Source organism: Pocillopora damicornis, chromosome 7 (genome assembly GCF_964200805.1).
Source record: "Pocillopora damicornis chromosome 7, jaPocDami1.2, whole genome shotgun sequence".
Lineage (NCBI taxonomy): Eukaryota > Metazoa > Cnidaria > Anthozoa > Scleractinia > Pocilloporidae > Pocillopora > Pocillopora damicornis.
The window spans coordinates 19,380,131-19,398,213 of NC_142676.1; the positions used below are offsets into that span (position 1 = coordinate 19,380,131).

At 37.6% G+C, this 18,083-nt stretch overlaps 3 protein-coding genes across 3 annotated transcripts in view; all 3 read left to right on the plus strand.

Annotated features, from left to right (window-relative positions):
• LOC113673094 (neuropeptide Y receptor type 4-2-like) overlaps positions 1 to 1,820 on the plus strand; it is a 1,939-nt gene extending 119 nt beyond the window's left edge. Inside the window, exon 1 of the mRNA XM_089211801.1 lies at positions 1 to 1,820. This exon is cut by the window's left edge and continues 119 nt beyond it. Coding sequence (XP_089067927.1) covers positions 138 to 1,151 — 1,014 coding nt within the window. The 5' untranslated portion in view covers positions 1 to 137 and the 3' untranslated portion in view covers positions 1,152 to 1,820.
• A 3,930-nt stretch (positions 1,821 to 5,750) lies between these two features.
• LOC113672995 (calcium-activated potassium channel subunit beta-3) lies at positions 5,751 to 10,664 on the plus strand. Its single transcript, XM_027189378.2, has 2 exons — positions 5,751 to 6,514; positions 7,821 to 10,664. Exons 1-2 carry the CDS (start codon positions 5,819 to 5,821, stop codon positions 8,130 to 8,132), a joined length of 1,008 nt encoding a protein of 335 aa, XP_027045179.2. The 5' UTR covers positions 5,751 to 5,818; the 3' UTR covers positions 8,133 to 10,664.
• An 87-nt stretch (positions 10,665 to 10,751) lies between these two features.
• On the plus strand, positions 10,752 to 18,083 carry LOC113672898 (uncharacterized). The gene is made up of 2 exons (XM_027189277.2): positions 10,752 to 12,621; positions 14,151 to 18,083. The coding sequence occupies exons 1-2, from the start codon at positions 12,549 to 12,551 to the stop codon at positions 17,093 to 17,095; spliced, it is 3,018 nt and encodes a 1,005-aa protein (XP_027045078.2). The 5' UTR covers positions 10,752 to 12,548; the 3' UTR covers positions 17,096 to 18,083.

Genomic DNA, 18,083 nt, shown 5'->3' on the forward strand with positions numbered 1-18,083 from the left:
TCCAAAACGTTTCTCATACTGTTTCATGCCACTTTTCGTCATTAGATGCTAGCTTAAGTGCGAGCCTAAAGCTAGTTGGTGTCCATCAATCACAGTCATCGTTAGACAGAATTTTCTTCCTGTGTTAGAGGACGACGATGCGGCTGAAAGGAATCGAAAACTTGGCAAAAGAACTTCTAAACCGAGATCAGAAGGTTGTGATATTTGAAACGTTTTTCTATCTGTTAACAATTTCGGTGGCAGTCGTTGGAAACTCCTGTGTTCTTCTGGCAGTGTACAGAAACTCAAGACTGCGAACGATTCCTAACTACTTCATTGTGTCTCTGGCGATCTCTGATATTCTTTTACCTTTACTGTGTGCTCCGTATTCTATAGCTGTTGCCATCGTTGGTTACTGGCCATTTAATGATAGCGTTTGCCAAAGTCAAGGATTTTTCGTCATAATTTTAGCTTGTGCCTCTTTGCTAACCTTAACCCTGACCGCGATCAATCGATTTTACCGAATGGTCCTAACGAAACATTATCGGCAAATTTTTACAAAGTGGAAAACCTTAACTATGATTGCATTTGGAGTCGGCTTAGCTTGCTTGGAACCATTACCTTATTTACTTTCGGGTCGACGTTATGTCTTTCATCCCGGAAAGTTGTTTTGCTTTCAGACAGGTGAGATTTCCCTTCCAAACTTCATCGTGTATTTCTACGTCGGCGTGCCTACTTTCACTTTAAGCATATGCTATGCTCTTGTCTTCAGACAAATGCGTATTCACCGGAGAACAGTTCAAAATTTGCGATCGTGTGCTATGGCTGTGGACAACATAACTCATGCAGATATCAGAGTTACAAAGATTCTGTTCATCACCGTGATAGGATTTTTGGCCTGTTGGACCCCGATTGCGGTCATAGATTTTGTAGACACGTTCCGGGGTGAAGTGTCTCTTCCGAGACAGGTCTATGTTTTTTACCTAATTCTGGGAAATTTGTCAGGAGCCATTAATCCTTTTATATACGGTTTCCTAAACAGGAGTTTCAGAAGAGAATATGGAAAGATGTTTTCGTTAAGGAAAAGAAACTCAAGACGGCAAAATTTGCAAGTGGATTTAACTTCGTTTTCGAGTCGAAACCCTCGCAACACAGAGCTCACCGCCAATTGAGAACTATCCAAGTAATCTGCAACTCAGTTTGTTAATTCGCCGGAACAATGGAACATGAATATATGTCTGGTTGTGTTCGACTTCATTTATCGTGATCTGTAGAGGTAGTCATCGCAGACGTGAGAATGAAATCGATGTTGAAGTGCGTGGAAGCGCCAAGCTGTACAAATACTCTCGGGATGATGGAACATGAATATGGCTGATTGTGTTCTACTCCATTTGTCGTGATGTGTAAAGGCATGTATGTTGAAGTGCGTGGAAGTACAAAGCTGTTCAAATTCTCTCTATTTCAGATTTTCGAAATATAAATATGTTATTATCAAAGATTTCTACAGAAACGGAAAAAGAAAGTAATTACTCTATAATTTTTGTGTCATGTTTTTTTTACGCTTCAAAATTTTCAGTTTTACCTTTTTTACTTATACTACTTATTTTTTTTATATTTTTCTTTCCTCTTTGAATGTTTAGTGTTTTCATTAATTTTGTGGTTTGCTCAGTCTGCGAATAACCAGTAAATAAATACGACACAGAAATAATTAATTTATCTTTTAGCCGAGTAAGGATCTAAAATTTTCTTCCACGCTAGATGACTGGAAAGTAATAGAAATCTCGAACCTGCAACAGATACAAACACTGAGTCGGGAGAAGAATAAACCGAAATTCCCCGCTGCTCAGCTTGTTCATCCTTGCTTTCGCCTTGCAAATAGAGTACCGTCTTTCCCCCCCCCCCCCCCGACACCCTAAGTTCCGACTGCACGGACGTCGTCTCAATGTGTTGAGTCAGGATATTGTAATGTAATTTACATTTGTAAATATTATTTTGTGCAGTATATAGTACTGTGTAATTACATTTATGGATTGATTATATTCTTGTGACGACATGGCAATTCTTGATATTCTGATTGGGATCAATTTTCCAACAATGATGACTCCAATAACCTTTAGGAAGTTTGCTATTTCAGAATATCCTCTCATGGTAGCCTAAAATTAAATTTGTCAGCGCGGTATCACTGTTTTTACTGCAAGGATGTAAGGTTTGCTTGAACGAGGTAATTTTGATTTTAAACTTGATCAGGAAAAACTACGCAAAGTTCTTTTGCAATGTGGTCCCCCAATGGAACAGAAGCTTACATTTATTTCAATCGAAAGTCGCTCAATAGAGTCAATGCTGTTGTTAATCTCGTACCTAGATCCTACTGTGTAACTGTAACTAAAATGACAATGGGATCCCTACAACCGCTTAGCCGTGAAAGGTATGGATACAGACTAGTTCTGCGTTGCAATAAATGGGGATTTCCTTTATCATAATGATCGCAAACAGCTACAGACCTGATAAAGGATGCGTATAAGTGTTTGTTTTGTATTCGGAGAAGTCCTAATCCCTCACAGCTTACAATTTTTCTGGCCCGGGTTGTTCAAAGCTGGGTTAAGATAACCCAGGGTTAGTGTGAAATTTGATTTTAGGTCTGAAAGCTTTAAGAGAAAGTTCAGTTCAAATATTTTTGCTTGCAATTTCATCATTGGATTCCCTAAAAGTAATAGGGAAGATTTTTCCTTAAAAAGGATTTTTGAACAAAGAAATAAAGAAAGCTGGATTGATATTTAACCCCAGGCTAGTGCTAATCGGCCTTCGAACAACTGGTCCCTGGAGCTTTGTTCTCGAAAAACTGTTCGCTTGTCAGAACAGATAACGTCCGCGAAAAGTATCAGTGCCTATTTTCGCGCTAAATGGAGGATATTGCAATTGTTTATTTAATTCAACATGCTCACCTACGTCTTCACGCTCTGAGGAAATTCGCGCCACATGTCACGCTAAAGTTTGTTCTCAAATCAAGCCACCGACTATGAAAATCTCTCATCTGATGACCAATGTCTTTCAAAAATGTCGTTTTTTTTTATATTCCCTATCGATGTTCTTACCATGTATCGTCTTGTATCTTCTCGATTGTACTGGTATGATTCAAACAGCCCCGACGGCAGATACATCTCAGATCAAGACATGCGCAAACAGTTTTCGGGAAAAAAAAAATTACGTGTTTTTCTAAGGTGCGAAATTTTTGGTGTGTTCCAGTAAAACCGAAACCTTCTTCGGGTGCTTTACGTGACGGTTTCCGGGCGCGCGAGAAATACGCTTAAACACAACCTCGTTCCCAGGGTCTTCTCTCGTATTTCTTTAGGGGGGAAAAGAGAAAAACCCTGAGAACTACGTTGTACTCTCAAGGATCTTGTGAGAACGCCAGCCAAATATTTTTTTCGGGATCACTTTCTGAAGGAGCCTTAGAAACCAGGCTCAACTCAGTAACCAAGCCTACCGAATTTGTGCCCAAGCTTTTTCTTGCTTGCGTGACCTTTTTTATCACACTGGAGAAGATAAGGAACTTCGGTGTGTAGTAAACACAAGCTCAAATTTTTAAAGCAGCAAAGAGAAGAACGTTTTGAGACCGAAAGGTAAGTAAGTAAGTATTTTAGTGTTTTGCTTTGTGATTTTACAACGTACAGTAAATTGTCAAAATAATAACTCGGAAAGCTTTCGGCTAAAATTTAACTCTTTATTAATAACCTTATACTTTCTTGATCTCATATCTCAATCAGTGATAACACAAGACATCATTTGCTTTTGTGGTATATACTATATGTATACCTAACTTGTTGAAGTATGTTGTCATGAAATAATGCACTTAGCAACAATTAATCTGATTTCACAAAACTGAGTCAATGTTTAAATTGTTCCCTGGACTGCCTGGACATCTGAGACAACTTTTAATCCATTTCGGGAGTGGTAGGGATGCTTACTTCATAGTGGCTATGGCTGTACCTGTCCTTGAATTTACCCTGTTGTTTGTAATAGATTTTCCATGCACTGTCTGTTATTTTTTTTCAGGAAATTTTTAGTCTGCAAGAAGAGTCTTTTTTTAGAGAAGAATCCTTTTCCTGTAACGTGTACAACTGCTGCATTACTGATATTTTCATCATAACAGAATTTTCACAAAAATTATTTGACATTGAATTCTCATGCAAATACTGCAAGGTCACGCTTACCCACCAACCCATCAAGGTGGTGTTGAAAACTGCAGTAAGGTCTATTGAATATAGTTAGAGTACTGAATTTGACTTACAATTACAGAATACGGGGCTTTTTTATGATTAGGTATAAAACCAAAAAAAAAGCTTTCCTGGCTCATTTGGATCAAGCCACCTTATATAATGCAATCAATGTCTTGTTTTTTATATCCCGCGCCATTGCTCAGATAGAATTGATATATAAATATTATAGTCATTTAAATCCAACTGAATGTATTTTTTTATTACTTTTCCATTTATTGCCAAACCAGCAAGCCTTAAGGCATTAAACAGTGAGCACTTTTAAAAAGTCCTATATTGTACACATGTAGCTGCTTTGGGGAAGGGGAGTGGTAAAGTTTCAAATTTGGTTAAGAGTATGTAACACATTGATAGTAATGATAATAATATCAATAACAATAATAATTCATTTTTCCATCCTTTGTTGCAAACGCATCTGACCTAGAGTAATTAGTAGAACATACCAGATAGCCTTTTTATTAATGCAAGGCCCCAGTGGTGCACAGTTATGATATGAAAATAATTTTCTCTTGTGTGAGGCATCAGTTAATTTAGGAATTACCAGGTGTAAAATTTCAAGTCAATATGGTCCAGAAACTACTCATTTTTGTAGAGGGTGGGGCTGGAAGGGGTGGAGGGGTCGAAATTATTAGGTTTGCATACCGTTTTCACTCTTTGCACCCTGAGCACTCATACACGCACACTTCAGATGAATGCGCAACACAACAGCGTAAAAAAATAATCAAGCAAATGACTAAGACGTGCAAAGCTTCCAGGGTTAATATAAATTTACCGCTATAAACAGTGAAAACGCCTTACAGATTTTACTCGTAGCTTCTTTAAAGGTACAACTTCCAATGACGTTCTAACAAGATTATCAAGTTGTCAAATACGTATTTTAATATGATTGATACCGATTGCTTCATTAAGTCGAAATAAGCTTAATGTCCAGAATAAATAAGTGGAGTACTACACTTATTACGAATTTTGTGGTCCATTAGAAAAAGTACTTGATTCAATTACGCAGTTCACCGAAAGGTTAATGTTGTTTGCTTGCTGGGATTTTTTTTTAACATTGAAAACATTTTCAAGACCTGTACTCGACGAGGTGCACTTCTCGCGATTGTGCTGCAATCCAGCGAGTCCTTCGGAAAAACATGTCACTGAGACCGGAGCTTGTAAGACACTATCGAGAAGCAAGTATTTTCTAGGTTTGAAATTCCCTTTGGTTCCGTTTGACCGTGAGTAGTGTTTAGAATTCACGAAGAAAGCGTATTTTAGCCAAAGGCAGAAGATTCGTATTTGAACGGAGCGCAGCGAGATAATATTCTTTCCCGCGAAAATTCCAAAAAAAAAAAAAAGGTTACCAGATAACTTCCCATTCATTTTTTCTCGCCCAAGTAACAAAAATGTCCCCTTCCCTGTCCCCCTCCAATCGCACTTCAACCAGTCGGGGGAGGTGAGTGTAGAATTGTTAACAAATCCCTGGAAGGCTTGGTTACCTAACTGAGCCTGGTGTCTACGCTCCTTTGGAAAGTGATCTTAAAAAAAATTTCTGCGAGACGCCATTGCTGACAAACCTTAACATGGACGCCCAGAAGGAATCTAGGCTGGTTGGGACTGTTGTTCACCCAAATGACGAATCTAACGGAGGACAACGTGGAACTGGAATGGAACCTCCACCGCCATACACTCAAGTGCCACAGTATAGAGAGGAAAACCCACAAGTAATTCAGAATCCCACAATACAACAACAATGGCCGACTCAACCTGGATCCAACTTCGCAGGAAGCGCTCAACAGGGTCAACAGCAACCGTCCTATTCCCAACAGCCGGGTGCATTTCATCTGTACAATACTGGGTATCCCAGACAATATTATCCTGGTCCTAATGTCGTCAGTGGAGAAGTTAATCATCGTCGGCAGCAGGAGATAACGATCCAACAAGGGATCGCCAACACGGTGGTCGTCAGTCGTAGGTACCCTCGGCGAAGCTGTGCCTACCGTCTCACCCGGCTCGGCGTTTCGTTCTTTCTGGTAGGTTTGGTATTACTTATTGTGCTTGGTGTCCTTATCGTCCATCCCACCATGAACGACATGAAGCTGAAGAAAGCCGTGTGCACTGTCACCTCTAGTAAAATGACAGGAGAGGATAAAAGTTGTAGTTGTGGTCGGTACTGTTCTTCGTCTTACCCTTGTCTCGAGATAAGAGTGGGCTACCACGCTAGCGGTGAGGAACACATTGCTTATCTGTATGAAAATGTTTACGACAGCAAAAACAAGGTGAGAGGTGACTTTTTAGTAAACAATTTTAGTTTTTATTAAGTATATTCTCGGCTGAGTAACACGCAGTACTCGAAACCTTCTAGAATCGTCTTTGGACAACGTTCAAATTTTTTCACTTTCTAGAAGCGCTTGAGGATTCTAAATGAAGACGAAATATTTCCAATAGAAATTGGTATTTTTCAAAGAGAAATATGGACGAATATTAGACTACCGGACGTTTAGTTGTTCGAAGGAAAACCTTCATGTGTTTACTTTCAGTGCACATTTCATATAGCTTATCACTTCAATTAGTGACAAAGTTGTTCACACACATCACCTTTGAAAAGGTTTTAGTGGACTAACATAACAGTTTTATTACTAATCAAAACTATAACAAAATTCTCAAACGTGATTGGTCATCACCAGCCTGATTTGAGCACTAACTGGATGGTGTGTGCATCATGCTTGTAATTGGACAGTGTAATAGGACAGTTACAGGGACAGTTAACACATCATACCTGTGTGAGTGGACAGAACCCATCATGTGCATGCACTGTTGTCTTGCAATTCGCTGAGTTAACAGTTTTTTTTTATGAAAACATATAACCAATGTCTAGTTTCTTTCTCAAATTTTGTCATAGTTTTGATTAATTAGTAACAGGAATTTGTGTTGTCCAATTCTGTCTGTAATCATACTCGTAATTAACAAATCAGACTCCTGCTTCACAGTCATTCAATTTTGTTAAGTACTTGTGTGATTACAGACCAAATTGGACTTCACTTGGTCCTATTACCATTATTAGTACCCTTGTTTTCACCCTTTCTCTCCCTGTACTAAGGATCACTGTGTTTTCTGTGATTGAATAACATTTAACCTTTTACACCCTATCATCATTACGCATTTTCTCTTTACTGTTCTCTATACATTTCCTAAGGTGCTAACAAGAGAATTTGTTTATCAATCAAGAGCTTCTTTAGGTGGTGATCATTTCCTTTATTGTCATAACTTTAATGTGTGATATTGTAAGGAGAAATTAGATGCCAGTCACTCTTAAGGGTTAAAGGGTTAATAGGAAGATGTGTTTTATGGTGAACTACATGGCATTGTAAACTTATTTTCTACTTTTGTTCCCAAATATTTTTTTTATTTGTAGGAATAATGATAATTTTAATTTACAAAACATAATTTCTACATAGACTTCTTACAATGTAGGTCGCGTTACAATCCTTCAGTTGCAGAAAAATACTAAAATATGTAGTTTTACAGATAGACTTTGTCATTTTTTGGCCATTGTATAATATTGTTGTTATATTTTTGTTACAGTGTAGCACTCAGCCATGTAATACTTATGGAAATGTCGAAAGTGTATCAAGCTTCAAAAACAAGTTTGGCCAAGTTCGTGATACTTACACCTGTTTCTATAATCAAAAGAAACTTGATGAGGTGTTTTTAACAAGATCTTCAGTGAAAAGTGATAAGATGAAGATTTTGCATTGCATTTTGTGGCCGATGCTCATCATTGCAATGAGTGTTGGCCTCCTTGGTACTCTATTTTGCCGATCCAAGGGCCACTGCTGCTTTAAGAAGACAAATGGTTCCTCTGTTCCCTACCAAGGCCTACAGCCGACCACTTGAGGCCATGACAAGTCAGAAGTGAGTATATGGAAGTGCTTTTTGATTGAGTGGCAAAATGAAAAATGGAAGTGACTGCAAAGTGAGAACTTTAGATAAAGATAATTAATTTAACCAGTTGCCCAATTTATTAGTTTAGTACATAGAACGAATAGTTTGAACCAATCATGGTGGGTTGTTGCTCAAAAACAGAGCATTTCCAGATTACCATTGAAGCCCTCTTTAGAAATTGTTTCATGGCTGAGTTTGCTTAATCCCTTAACTCCCTAGATCTGATTTGTAATCTTCCCTCTAACTGCTACACATTTCCTTATAAACTAGTAAAGAGAATTTCTTGTTGGATCAAGATGAAAACTTCTACCCGATAAGTTTGAGTATTCTTATTACCTGTTTGCTGGATGATGTGTAAATATAATAGAGAGAAGTTACATGCTAATCACTTCCGGGTGTTAAAGGGTTAAGCTTTCAATAACACAGTAATTGGTTTTAGGTTAGATCAGCTTGACATTTTTTAAGGATTTCTTTTTCTTTAAACACTTTATTTGCAGCTCACTTGGGAAATCATTTCATTACTTGTGCTAATAAATGATAGAGCCCTGCAAACTTAACCCCTTTAACTCCCACTGTCTGCCATATAGTTCTTGTGATGTTAGTTTGGAGAATTTGATATTAGATCAACTTATAATCCTCTAATTAATATTTTTCTTTATTTTCATCACTTGTCTGCTTGATTTTGTAGTGATATTGTAAGGAGAAGTTCTGTCTCAGTCACTCATGGGAGTTAAAGGGTTAACTACTAAGAGGAATAAAAAATATTTTTACCCTTTAACCCTGAAAATTGACTGTTAGTTTACTTCTCTTTACAATGTCACCCCCGAATCAAGCATTAAGTTTACATGGATAAAGGAAGTGATCATCAACTTGAGAAGCTCTTGATTGTTAAAACAAATTCTCCTCAGCAGCTCCTTAGAAAAATTTTTAGAAAACAGTATGGAGAAGATGCAAACTGATGTTAAGGTGTGAAGAGTTCATGTAACAGGAGTTAATGAGGCTTATGTTAGATTAGTGAAAATCCTCAGGAAACTCTAGTAACTTTGAGTGACTGTTTCCAAGATTTCCATACTCAAGTTTGGTCTTTTCTCGTGTATCCATGTAACTTTGAATATTAATCACATTTTTTTAACAATACTTTAAAAATGCCTTTTACTTTGTTGTGTGGTTGAATTTTTCTGTATTCTGCATGATATAAAGATGCATGATATAAAGATCCTGGTTCACTTGAATATTATCACCAGGAAAGGCATGATTAATTGCATTAAGATATTACATAAACTTGTACTGTGTGACGAAAAATAAGGTACTTAGTTGTTTCTGAAGATGCTGTGATTGTTAAATAGCATGCATAGATACAGTGATAGCATATATAATTGCCAAGACCATAATGATGAGCAAAGAGGGTAAGTTTCTAAAGAAACTGTGATTCTGTGTCAATGGGGATACACTAAAATAATTTGCTTTTATTTAAAATTTATGTATCATAATGTAAGTTGTTTGCCACTGTAAAGAGTCTCAAAAGCTGAAGTTTCAAGGGGGAAGCCCTTTGTCAGGTGTAGGAATTGACTGACACAGCTAAAATACTTAGCAATGTCATATTAGCACAGGAAAGATATATCAATATAACATGGTTACCTAAAGAGTGATGTCTCTATAATATGTAATGCTTCATTTGAAGGTACTGCCAAGTAAGTCTGGCATTCTCAAGGTAATCCTTAAGTAAACTCTCCATACTTGAGTTGGGAGGAGCATTTGTAGCAGAATACACTGTGTGTCCCATAAGGTAAGAAAAAAAACATATGGCACTGGCTTGTGCCTCTTATTACATGTAACTAGGGACGCTACCTTAATTAGAGGTGCTAACATCTGTCACGAAAAGCAACAAAACAAAATATATAGAGAGTGAAGGGTGGAGTGTTGAAAGGAATTTGATAGACTGGACTTTACTTTTTTCTGAAAATGGAAAGTCAAAGTTCACCTTTCTGGAGCATTTGTTTGGGATTTGCGTGCTTTGCCTGTTTTTGATAACAACATAACTACCGGTAGGTTTGTTCTCTCGTATGATTGAATGCAATATTCAGTACTTCCTGCATTTTGAATACATTTAATCTGAGCAGGAGTAAGAAAACTGATTCTTCCTGATAGGAGACAGACTATTAGACCTCTTGTGACAACTGAAAATCAACCTAAGAAAGTGTTGAAATGTTAGTTCTTATTTGGCTTGGGCTAGAATATATCTGTCTAGACCTGTTTTGGGAGTTTTGTTATTTTGTATTTCTATTTTATTGGAGTAAATATAAGCTATATTGGACTCAGATAGTGTTTGTGTACTTGAATTCCTCAAAGGAAAACTTTCATAGATTTATTGTACCAACAGTTACATACATTTGGGATTGTTTTGGCTTTGAAAAATCAAAGGAAAACTTGTAGACATAAAGGAATTAGCTTCAACAGTAATAAATTTGTCTTCTTGTAAAGAAACTTTGAGATTGATGTCTTAATCGTGTAGTAGAACAGGATGGGTGGGGGGAGGGGGGTGGGGTGGGGTGGGGTGGGGTGGACCCTGAAGATTATTACCAATTTCCCCCCCTTCCCTCTTTCCTCGTGTTTTTTTTTTATGCTCTGGTTGTAATGAGATCTAATGGTTGCTATGACAATAATCTTGGTAACAGATGATAATTACTGATAAGGCTGGTCTCTTGGGAAGGCCCCATACTTGACCCCCCTGAAATACCGTACGTCTCAATGCTCTGAATGACGAGTGAATGTTGTTTGTCATAAATCACACTGAGAAAACCAGGTGGTAGAAAATAGACCTTTTGGTCGTTGTGTTTTATCTTTGAGCAACAAATTTTTTGCACTAGTATTATTATTCTATTTAATGACAGATCCATTGCTACTTTTTGTGCTCCAAAAACGAACTTAGACAAATTGGCTCAATTTTTTTTTTCAAACTTTACAATTATTCTGATACATGTATCAACAATCACTTCCACTTTCTCTTTAGCTTGTGCCTGGTGGAAAACTGAAATTTGGGGCAGTGCAGTGGACTTATTTACAAGAATGAAATTTTTGGAACATTTAGAACGTTGTCCCAGCCTATACCATTTGACTATACTTAAATCTCTGTTTCCGTGCACCAGATATAGGTATTGTAGTTGGCTGAAATTTGTACTCTCTCGGTCATTGTACTAGTCATGTCTTGTCTGCATGTCACCGATGTATATTGTCACTCAATTGGCTTTAGAAACTTGAGCTCATTTATTGTTATACGTGAGCCATGCATGGAAACGATAACTTGTGCCTGGCGGAAAATTGGAAATTTGGGATAATTTTAATCTTTACTAACCCGGGGTAAAAACGCGCAAATATGAATTTATTTTTTTTGTAGCAGGAAAAAATTTTTGGAACATTTAACAGTGATGTCTCAGCCTATACCTTTTAAGTAATTTTATAACGTCTGTCCTTGTACTTCAGATATAATTATGACACATAGCCTCAAAGTTATTCTCTCTAGCTCATTGCATCAGTCATAGCTTGTCTGTATTTCATCGCTGTATATTGGCTCTTAATTCCCATGTACTTTTAGCTTTTAGAAACTTGAGCTCATATATTAATAGACGTGAGTTATGCATGGAAGTGGTAGCATCACCCCTACCTCTCTCTGTAAAGATGAATACTCTTTCGGAGAGTAAGTTTTTGAAATACTAGTTTTAGATATACGATTTCAAATACAATTGGCAATAGTAGATGAATCTTGAAAGTGGCTTAGGAGATTATATTAAAGAAAACCGCGAAGAATGCGGGACACAATAATATCAAACTCGGTCGACCCTTTAGAACCATTAGACATTAATACTGGAACACAGACTACACCATGAGTAACCGTGATGTACTGGATGCAAGCGCGCCATATGGCACTCAGTTAAACCTTGGAGAGCCAGAAAACCTGTGTGCTTTTGGACAATGTTGGTATCTTTTTAGTCGACCAAAACAACAAGAGAAAATCACTTTTCATTTACAGTCGATTCGCGTTCAAAATATTAAACAGAAAATACACTGATATACAACTAACAACCATGAACACAATATCCACTTGATGCTGTAAATAATACAGAGCAGCACTCAATGAAAACAAAGTAAATTACCATGGAAGTTACAAACAAACCGATATATGCGACCAGATCCGTGCACGCAAAAACAACGTTATAAAAAGGCTAATGGTAAGAGAAGTGGGTGACACTATAGAGTTAGCTTTGATGAGAACAACAGCTTTATGAATTTCTAAAGCTATTTTTCAGACATTTCAAATTAGAAATTTTTTACCCTGGCCACAAGGCTTAAGGAGCCTTAAACATTTTCATAATGCGTTTCGATCTTCTGTTTGTAGTGGCTTTACAGATAGCATTTTTATCAACGCAATCCTGGGCTCAGATAGGTAAGTGAAAGTAATTGATAACGCCGTGAAAAGAAGAACTTCGTTTTGCATTACGTAACATCATAACCTATCAATAATTAAAAAAACAAAATAGAATGTGCCTGTTGGAAAAAGGGGCTCGTCCGAGAATGATGAAAAGTTTTATTTCATTCTTTATTTTTAGTGAAAATGCACGATTTTCCACGTGGTATATTCCGTGGGTATATTTGACGTTGAGTTCGTATTTTTTATGTTTCAAACTTACACCTTACACATTACTCCAACTTAAGACCTTTAGAATACCTAGTCACCGAAGGTAACTTAGTATAATCAGATGGTATTTCCACAGAGTCTGAGTATTTGGAAACTAAATTCTTTTTTTCCATATAGAATATTAAAATCACGGTTCAACCTACGAATTCGTAGCCTTTTTTTTGGCTTTGTTCTTAAGATGTTTACTTCGGTGGGTTAATTATTCTATAGCTAACATTTTGAAGATTATGAAATCCAAATTAATCATGAGGTAGTTCAATGTTTTTGAAAACTGTTCAACCCTTCATTTTACCGTTTCTTCCGCTTTCCTTGTCCTGGATAACAATTATAATCATTCTCACTGTGGAACTGTAGGGATCGCCCAGATCATTCTTTAGATATATAAAGACTTTGCTTTTGTCGAGTTAAGCGATCGATTCCATGAAAGTAGATTTGTAACCTTTTATTTCAGAAATATTGTAAAATATCAAGGCGTGGTTGTCCTAACTGATAGCTCTGAGAAAAAACCCAAGTCATAACTCAAGAATGATGTTATTGATATTGGCGACTGCTAGGTTGTTTTGATTGCAAACAACACGAAACTCGAATAATGCACTATGACGATCTTGATTTGAGAATGATAGATATAAAAAATAAATAGGTAAATCAATGCAAATTGTTATATTGGACATTTTCGGCAGACCATATTGAAAAGGGCATGAATTTCGGCCCTTCGTATTTTTGTTATGTGTGCAAGAAGTGACTCTTAATATCAGAGGATCAACATTAACTTCCAGCACTGATATTTGCAAAGTATATATTTTTGGTAACTTCCACAGGAAAGGAGTAGACATCTCATAGAGTCGAACAACATTTACTTAAACCTAAGATTAAAGCCGAAAAGGGACAAGGTGGCTTCTCAGGCCTGTCGTTTTGCTAATGAACTGATTCAGAAACGCTATTGTGTTTTCTTGCTAAACTAAGAAAGATACATCTATTTCACTTTAATTTTGAACACTTGCTTAGGAATATTCCATCTCCGTATCAATCCGGCTTATTCAATATTCCTGACCGAGGTAGTACATCACAGACAACAAACAATCGCTAAACAAAAACCACAACAAATGGAACACCGTTAACGACAAATAAACCAACGTAAAATGTCCTTTCAGGTTGAAATAACACAATATACTATTTTGAAAAATGCTTCACCCTCACCTCTCCTACCGAAAACACTAACATAATCAACCGCTCTCTTAAATAAAACAACCATCTACATTTTTTTTTAATAAATACAGAGACAGTATCACCTTATCTATCAAGAACAACCACACCAAGACAAGGTTCATCAGCTTCAACAATATTATCTGATGTTGTGCCAAAGACGACAACACCAACATCTGTGCCTTCGGGTACCACACCATCAGCTGTGCCGACAAGCGTTCCATTAGATTCAACGACACCATTACCTGCTGCGTCAGAAACAAGATCAACAACACCTGCTTCAGTTAATTCAACAACATCATCAGCTGTTGTGCTAGAAAGAACAATATCCACATCTGCTACAGTGGGTTTAACAACATCAACTGTTGTGCCAGAAATAAAAAAACCAACATCTTCTCCTGTTGATTCGATAACACCATCACCTGTTGTGCAAGAAAGCACATCACAAACATCTGCCCCAGTAGATTCAGCAACACCATCACTTGACCCGACAACTTCAGTAACAACAACAACCTACATTATTTCTGATTCAAAAACACAATCACCTGCCGTGCCGGATACATCAATCTCAACTTCTGTTCAAGTAAATTCAACAACACCCTCAACTGTTGTACCAAAAGTTGCAACACTGACCTCTGTTCCAGCAGCCTCAACAACACCATCAGCTGTTATGCCTAACAAAACAACGTCAACATCTGGTCCAGATGACGCAACTACATCACCACCTGTTTTGCCAGGAACAACAACACCAATACCTCTGCCAATTAATTCAACAACATCATCAGCTGTTGTGCTAGAAAGAACAATATCCACATCTGCTACAGTGGGTTTAACAACATCAACTGTTGTGCCAGAAATAAAAAAACCAACATCTTCTCCTGTTGATTCGACAACACCATCACCTGTTGTGCAAGAAAGCACATCACAAACATCTGCCCCAGTAGATTCAGCAACACCATCACTTGACCCGACAACTTCAGTAACAACAACAACCTACATTATTTCTGATTCAAAAACACAATCACCTGCCGTGCCGGATACATCAATCTCAACTTCTGTTCAAGTAAATTCAACAACACCCTCAACTGTTGTACCAAAAGTTGCAACACTGACCTCTGTTCCAGCAGCCTCAACAACACCATCAGCTGTTATGCCTAACAAAACAACGTCAACATCTGGTCCAGATGACGCAACTACATCACCACCTGTTTTGCCAGGAACGACAACACCAATACCTCTACCAATTAATTCAACAACAATTTCGGCTATTGTGCCTGGTTCAACAACGTCAACAAATAATCCTTCTGTCGAGCAACAAACAACAAGACAAACATCCAATTCAACATCACCATTAGCTGTGGCTTCAGGAACAATGACCCCATCATCTACACAACCAGATTCGATAACTCCTTCAACAACAACTCTAACATCCCTTTCTGTAAATTCAACAATACCGATGAACGTTCCAAAAACCAAAACACAAACATCTGTTCCATCAAATTCAACTTCACCATCACCTGCAGTGCCAGAAACAACAGCATCACCAATCCCAGTTGTTTTAAGAACATCATCCGCCATGATGACAGGTACAATAACACTAAAGTCTGTTCCAGCTGACTCAACAACGCCATCAGCTGCGGTGTCAGAAACAAAAACGTCGACACTTATTCCATCAAATTCAACTACTCCATCACCTGTAGTTCCACAAAAAACCACACCAATATCCGTTCCAGTTGATTCAAAAACAACATCTCTTGCTGTTTTAAAAATAACAACACCGTCAGCTGTGGTGACAGAAACAACGACAGGATCATCTTTTCCAGTTGAGTCATCAACAAAGTCACCTGTTATTTCAGAAACAACAACGCCAATATCTGCTCTAGTTGATTCATCGGCACAATCATCAGTTTTTTCAGAAATAACCACACAAACATCTGTTTTATTGGATTCATCACCAACATCGTCTTTTGTGTCAAAAACAACAACTTCAGTGGCTGTTCCATCAGATTCAATGACATCATCACCTGTTGTGCTACAAAAAACAATGCTACCATCTGCCCCATCCCGTTCAATGACATCATCAGCTATTGTGCCAAAAATGGCAACACCAATATCTGTTCCAGAAGATTCAACAGCATCAACTAATCTTCTAGCCACAGCAACACCAACGTTTGCCTCATCAAAACAAACATCTGTTCCGTCAGGTTCAGTAACATCCTCGGCTGTTGTTCCAAATTCAACAATATCAAAACCAGTTCCATTAGATTCAACAACTCCATCAGCTGTGGTGCCAGAAACATCAATAACAGTAACTTTTCCTCTGAACTCAAAAGCAAAATCAACTGTTGTGCCAGAGACAACGACATTAATATCTACTACATCAAGTTCAACAACAACATCACTGGTTGTGCCAGAAACAACTGCAATGTCTGCTCAAGTGGATTCAACAGCCTCACCAACTGTTATGATAAATGCGACATCAATAACACCTCTTCTGTCGGACTCAGTCACATCGATATCATCGTCTGTCGTTTCAGAAACAACAACAACAACAACATCAACATCTCCTCCATCGGATTCCATGACAACTCCGCTTGATTTGCCTAAAATATCAACGCCAACATCTTCTCCAGTTGATTCAACGACACCATCAGTCGGTGTATCATCAACAGTATTACTAACATCTGTTTCATCAGATTCAAGAGCACGAACGACACCAGCTCCTCTGCCATCAGATTCAAGAACACCAACCACTGTTGTGCCAGAAACAACAACACAAGCATTTGCTGCATCAAGTTCAACAAAACCATCAGCTGCTACACCAAGTATTTCGTTTGCTGTATCAGATTCAACAACGCAATCGGCTGTTTCACGTGTCTCAGCAACATCAACAGCAACCGCACCAGATAACACAACGCCAACAACTGCTGCGTTAAATACAGCAACAAGATCAGCTGGAGTATCAAGTAGTGTTCTCAAAGCCACCCCGTCTTCTCGAGGCCTTATGGCTTTTCGATGATGGTGTTGGCCATCACTTTTTGATGTTTTTTTAAAAGGAAGCGTTATCTTTTTTGTCCTCTTTAGGTTAAGTTCTGTTGAAATGTTTTTTTTAATGTTTGGTGGCAGAATGTGAAAACGTAATTAACTTTAACATCGAACAGACGTGTGAATAGCTATGGAGACAGTTTTAATGTTTTTAAGCTGAATTGATTGTTCTGAATAATAATTAGTAGTTCTTCGTGACTCTGTTTAGTTACACAGATTCAAGAATTGAGTTTTAAAACTTCTTAAGATTTTGCTTTCGAAAGTTTTCCCTAACTAACAAGAAACGTTTTCTCAGACCGGAAATTGCTTTGTTGATTTATGCATACTTTGATTATAGGTAGTGTTTGTTCCATTGGTTTGATCATTCACGGCATGAAGTTATTAGACTATAACAAGAAAAATTACTCATCCTGCTTCACAACCCACTATTACAGAGAATACAACATCATTTATGATAAAAACTCAATGACAACAGCTTTAAGATGATAAAAAAAAAAGTATTATCACCTCAGTAAGTACCAAACCAGAGAACGTTTATACACAAACACAAATGAGTGACACGGGTAACAACTAACATTGCGAGATAGGTAATTTGGAAAACTTACAAATATTCTTGGCTAACACACCGCTGTTTTTTGACTCGTACGTGTTGCTTCAGGGCGGCAACTTTGTAAAATAGTTTGAAGGAAGTAGGAAGAATTTCAAAGCCAAAATGCGATGTTGTTTTCCGTTTTCAACGGGGTAGCTTCATATGAGAAAGAGTACATCCATAATTCATCGTTTAATTCGGTGAGCCAAAACGAAAAAGAAATGGACGGGCTAACATACAAAAACATAAAGAATTCCAGCTCTTTTGTTATTAGGTAGATGAGATGTCAGTGGTTAGCCAATCAAAGCGTGCCCATTACTGTCATTCGGTAATGATGCACGTTATAAATTCAAAAATAAAAATTTTTGCAGCG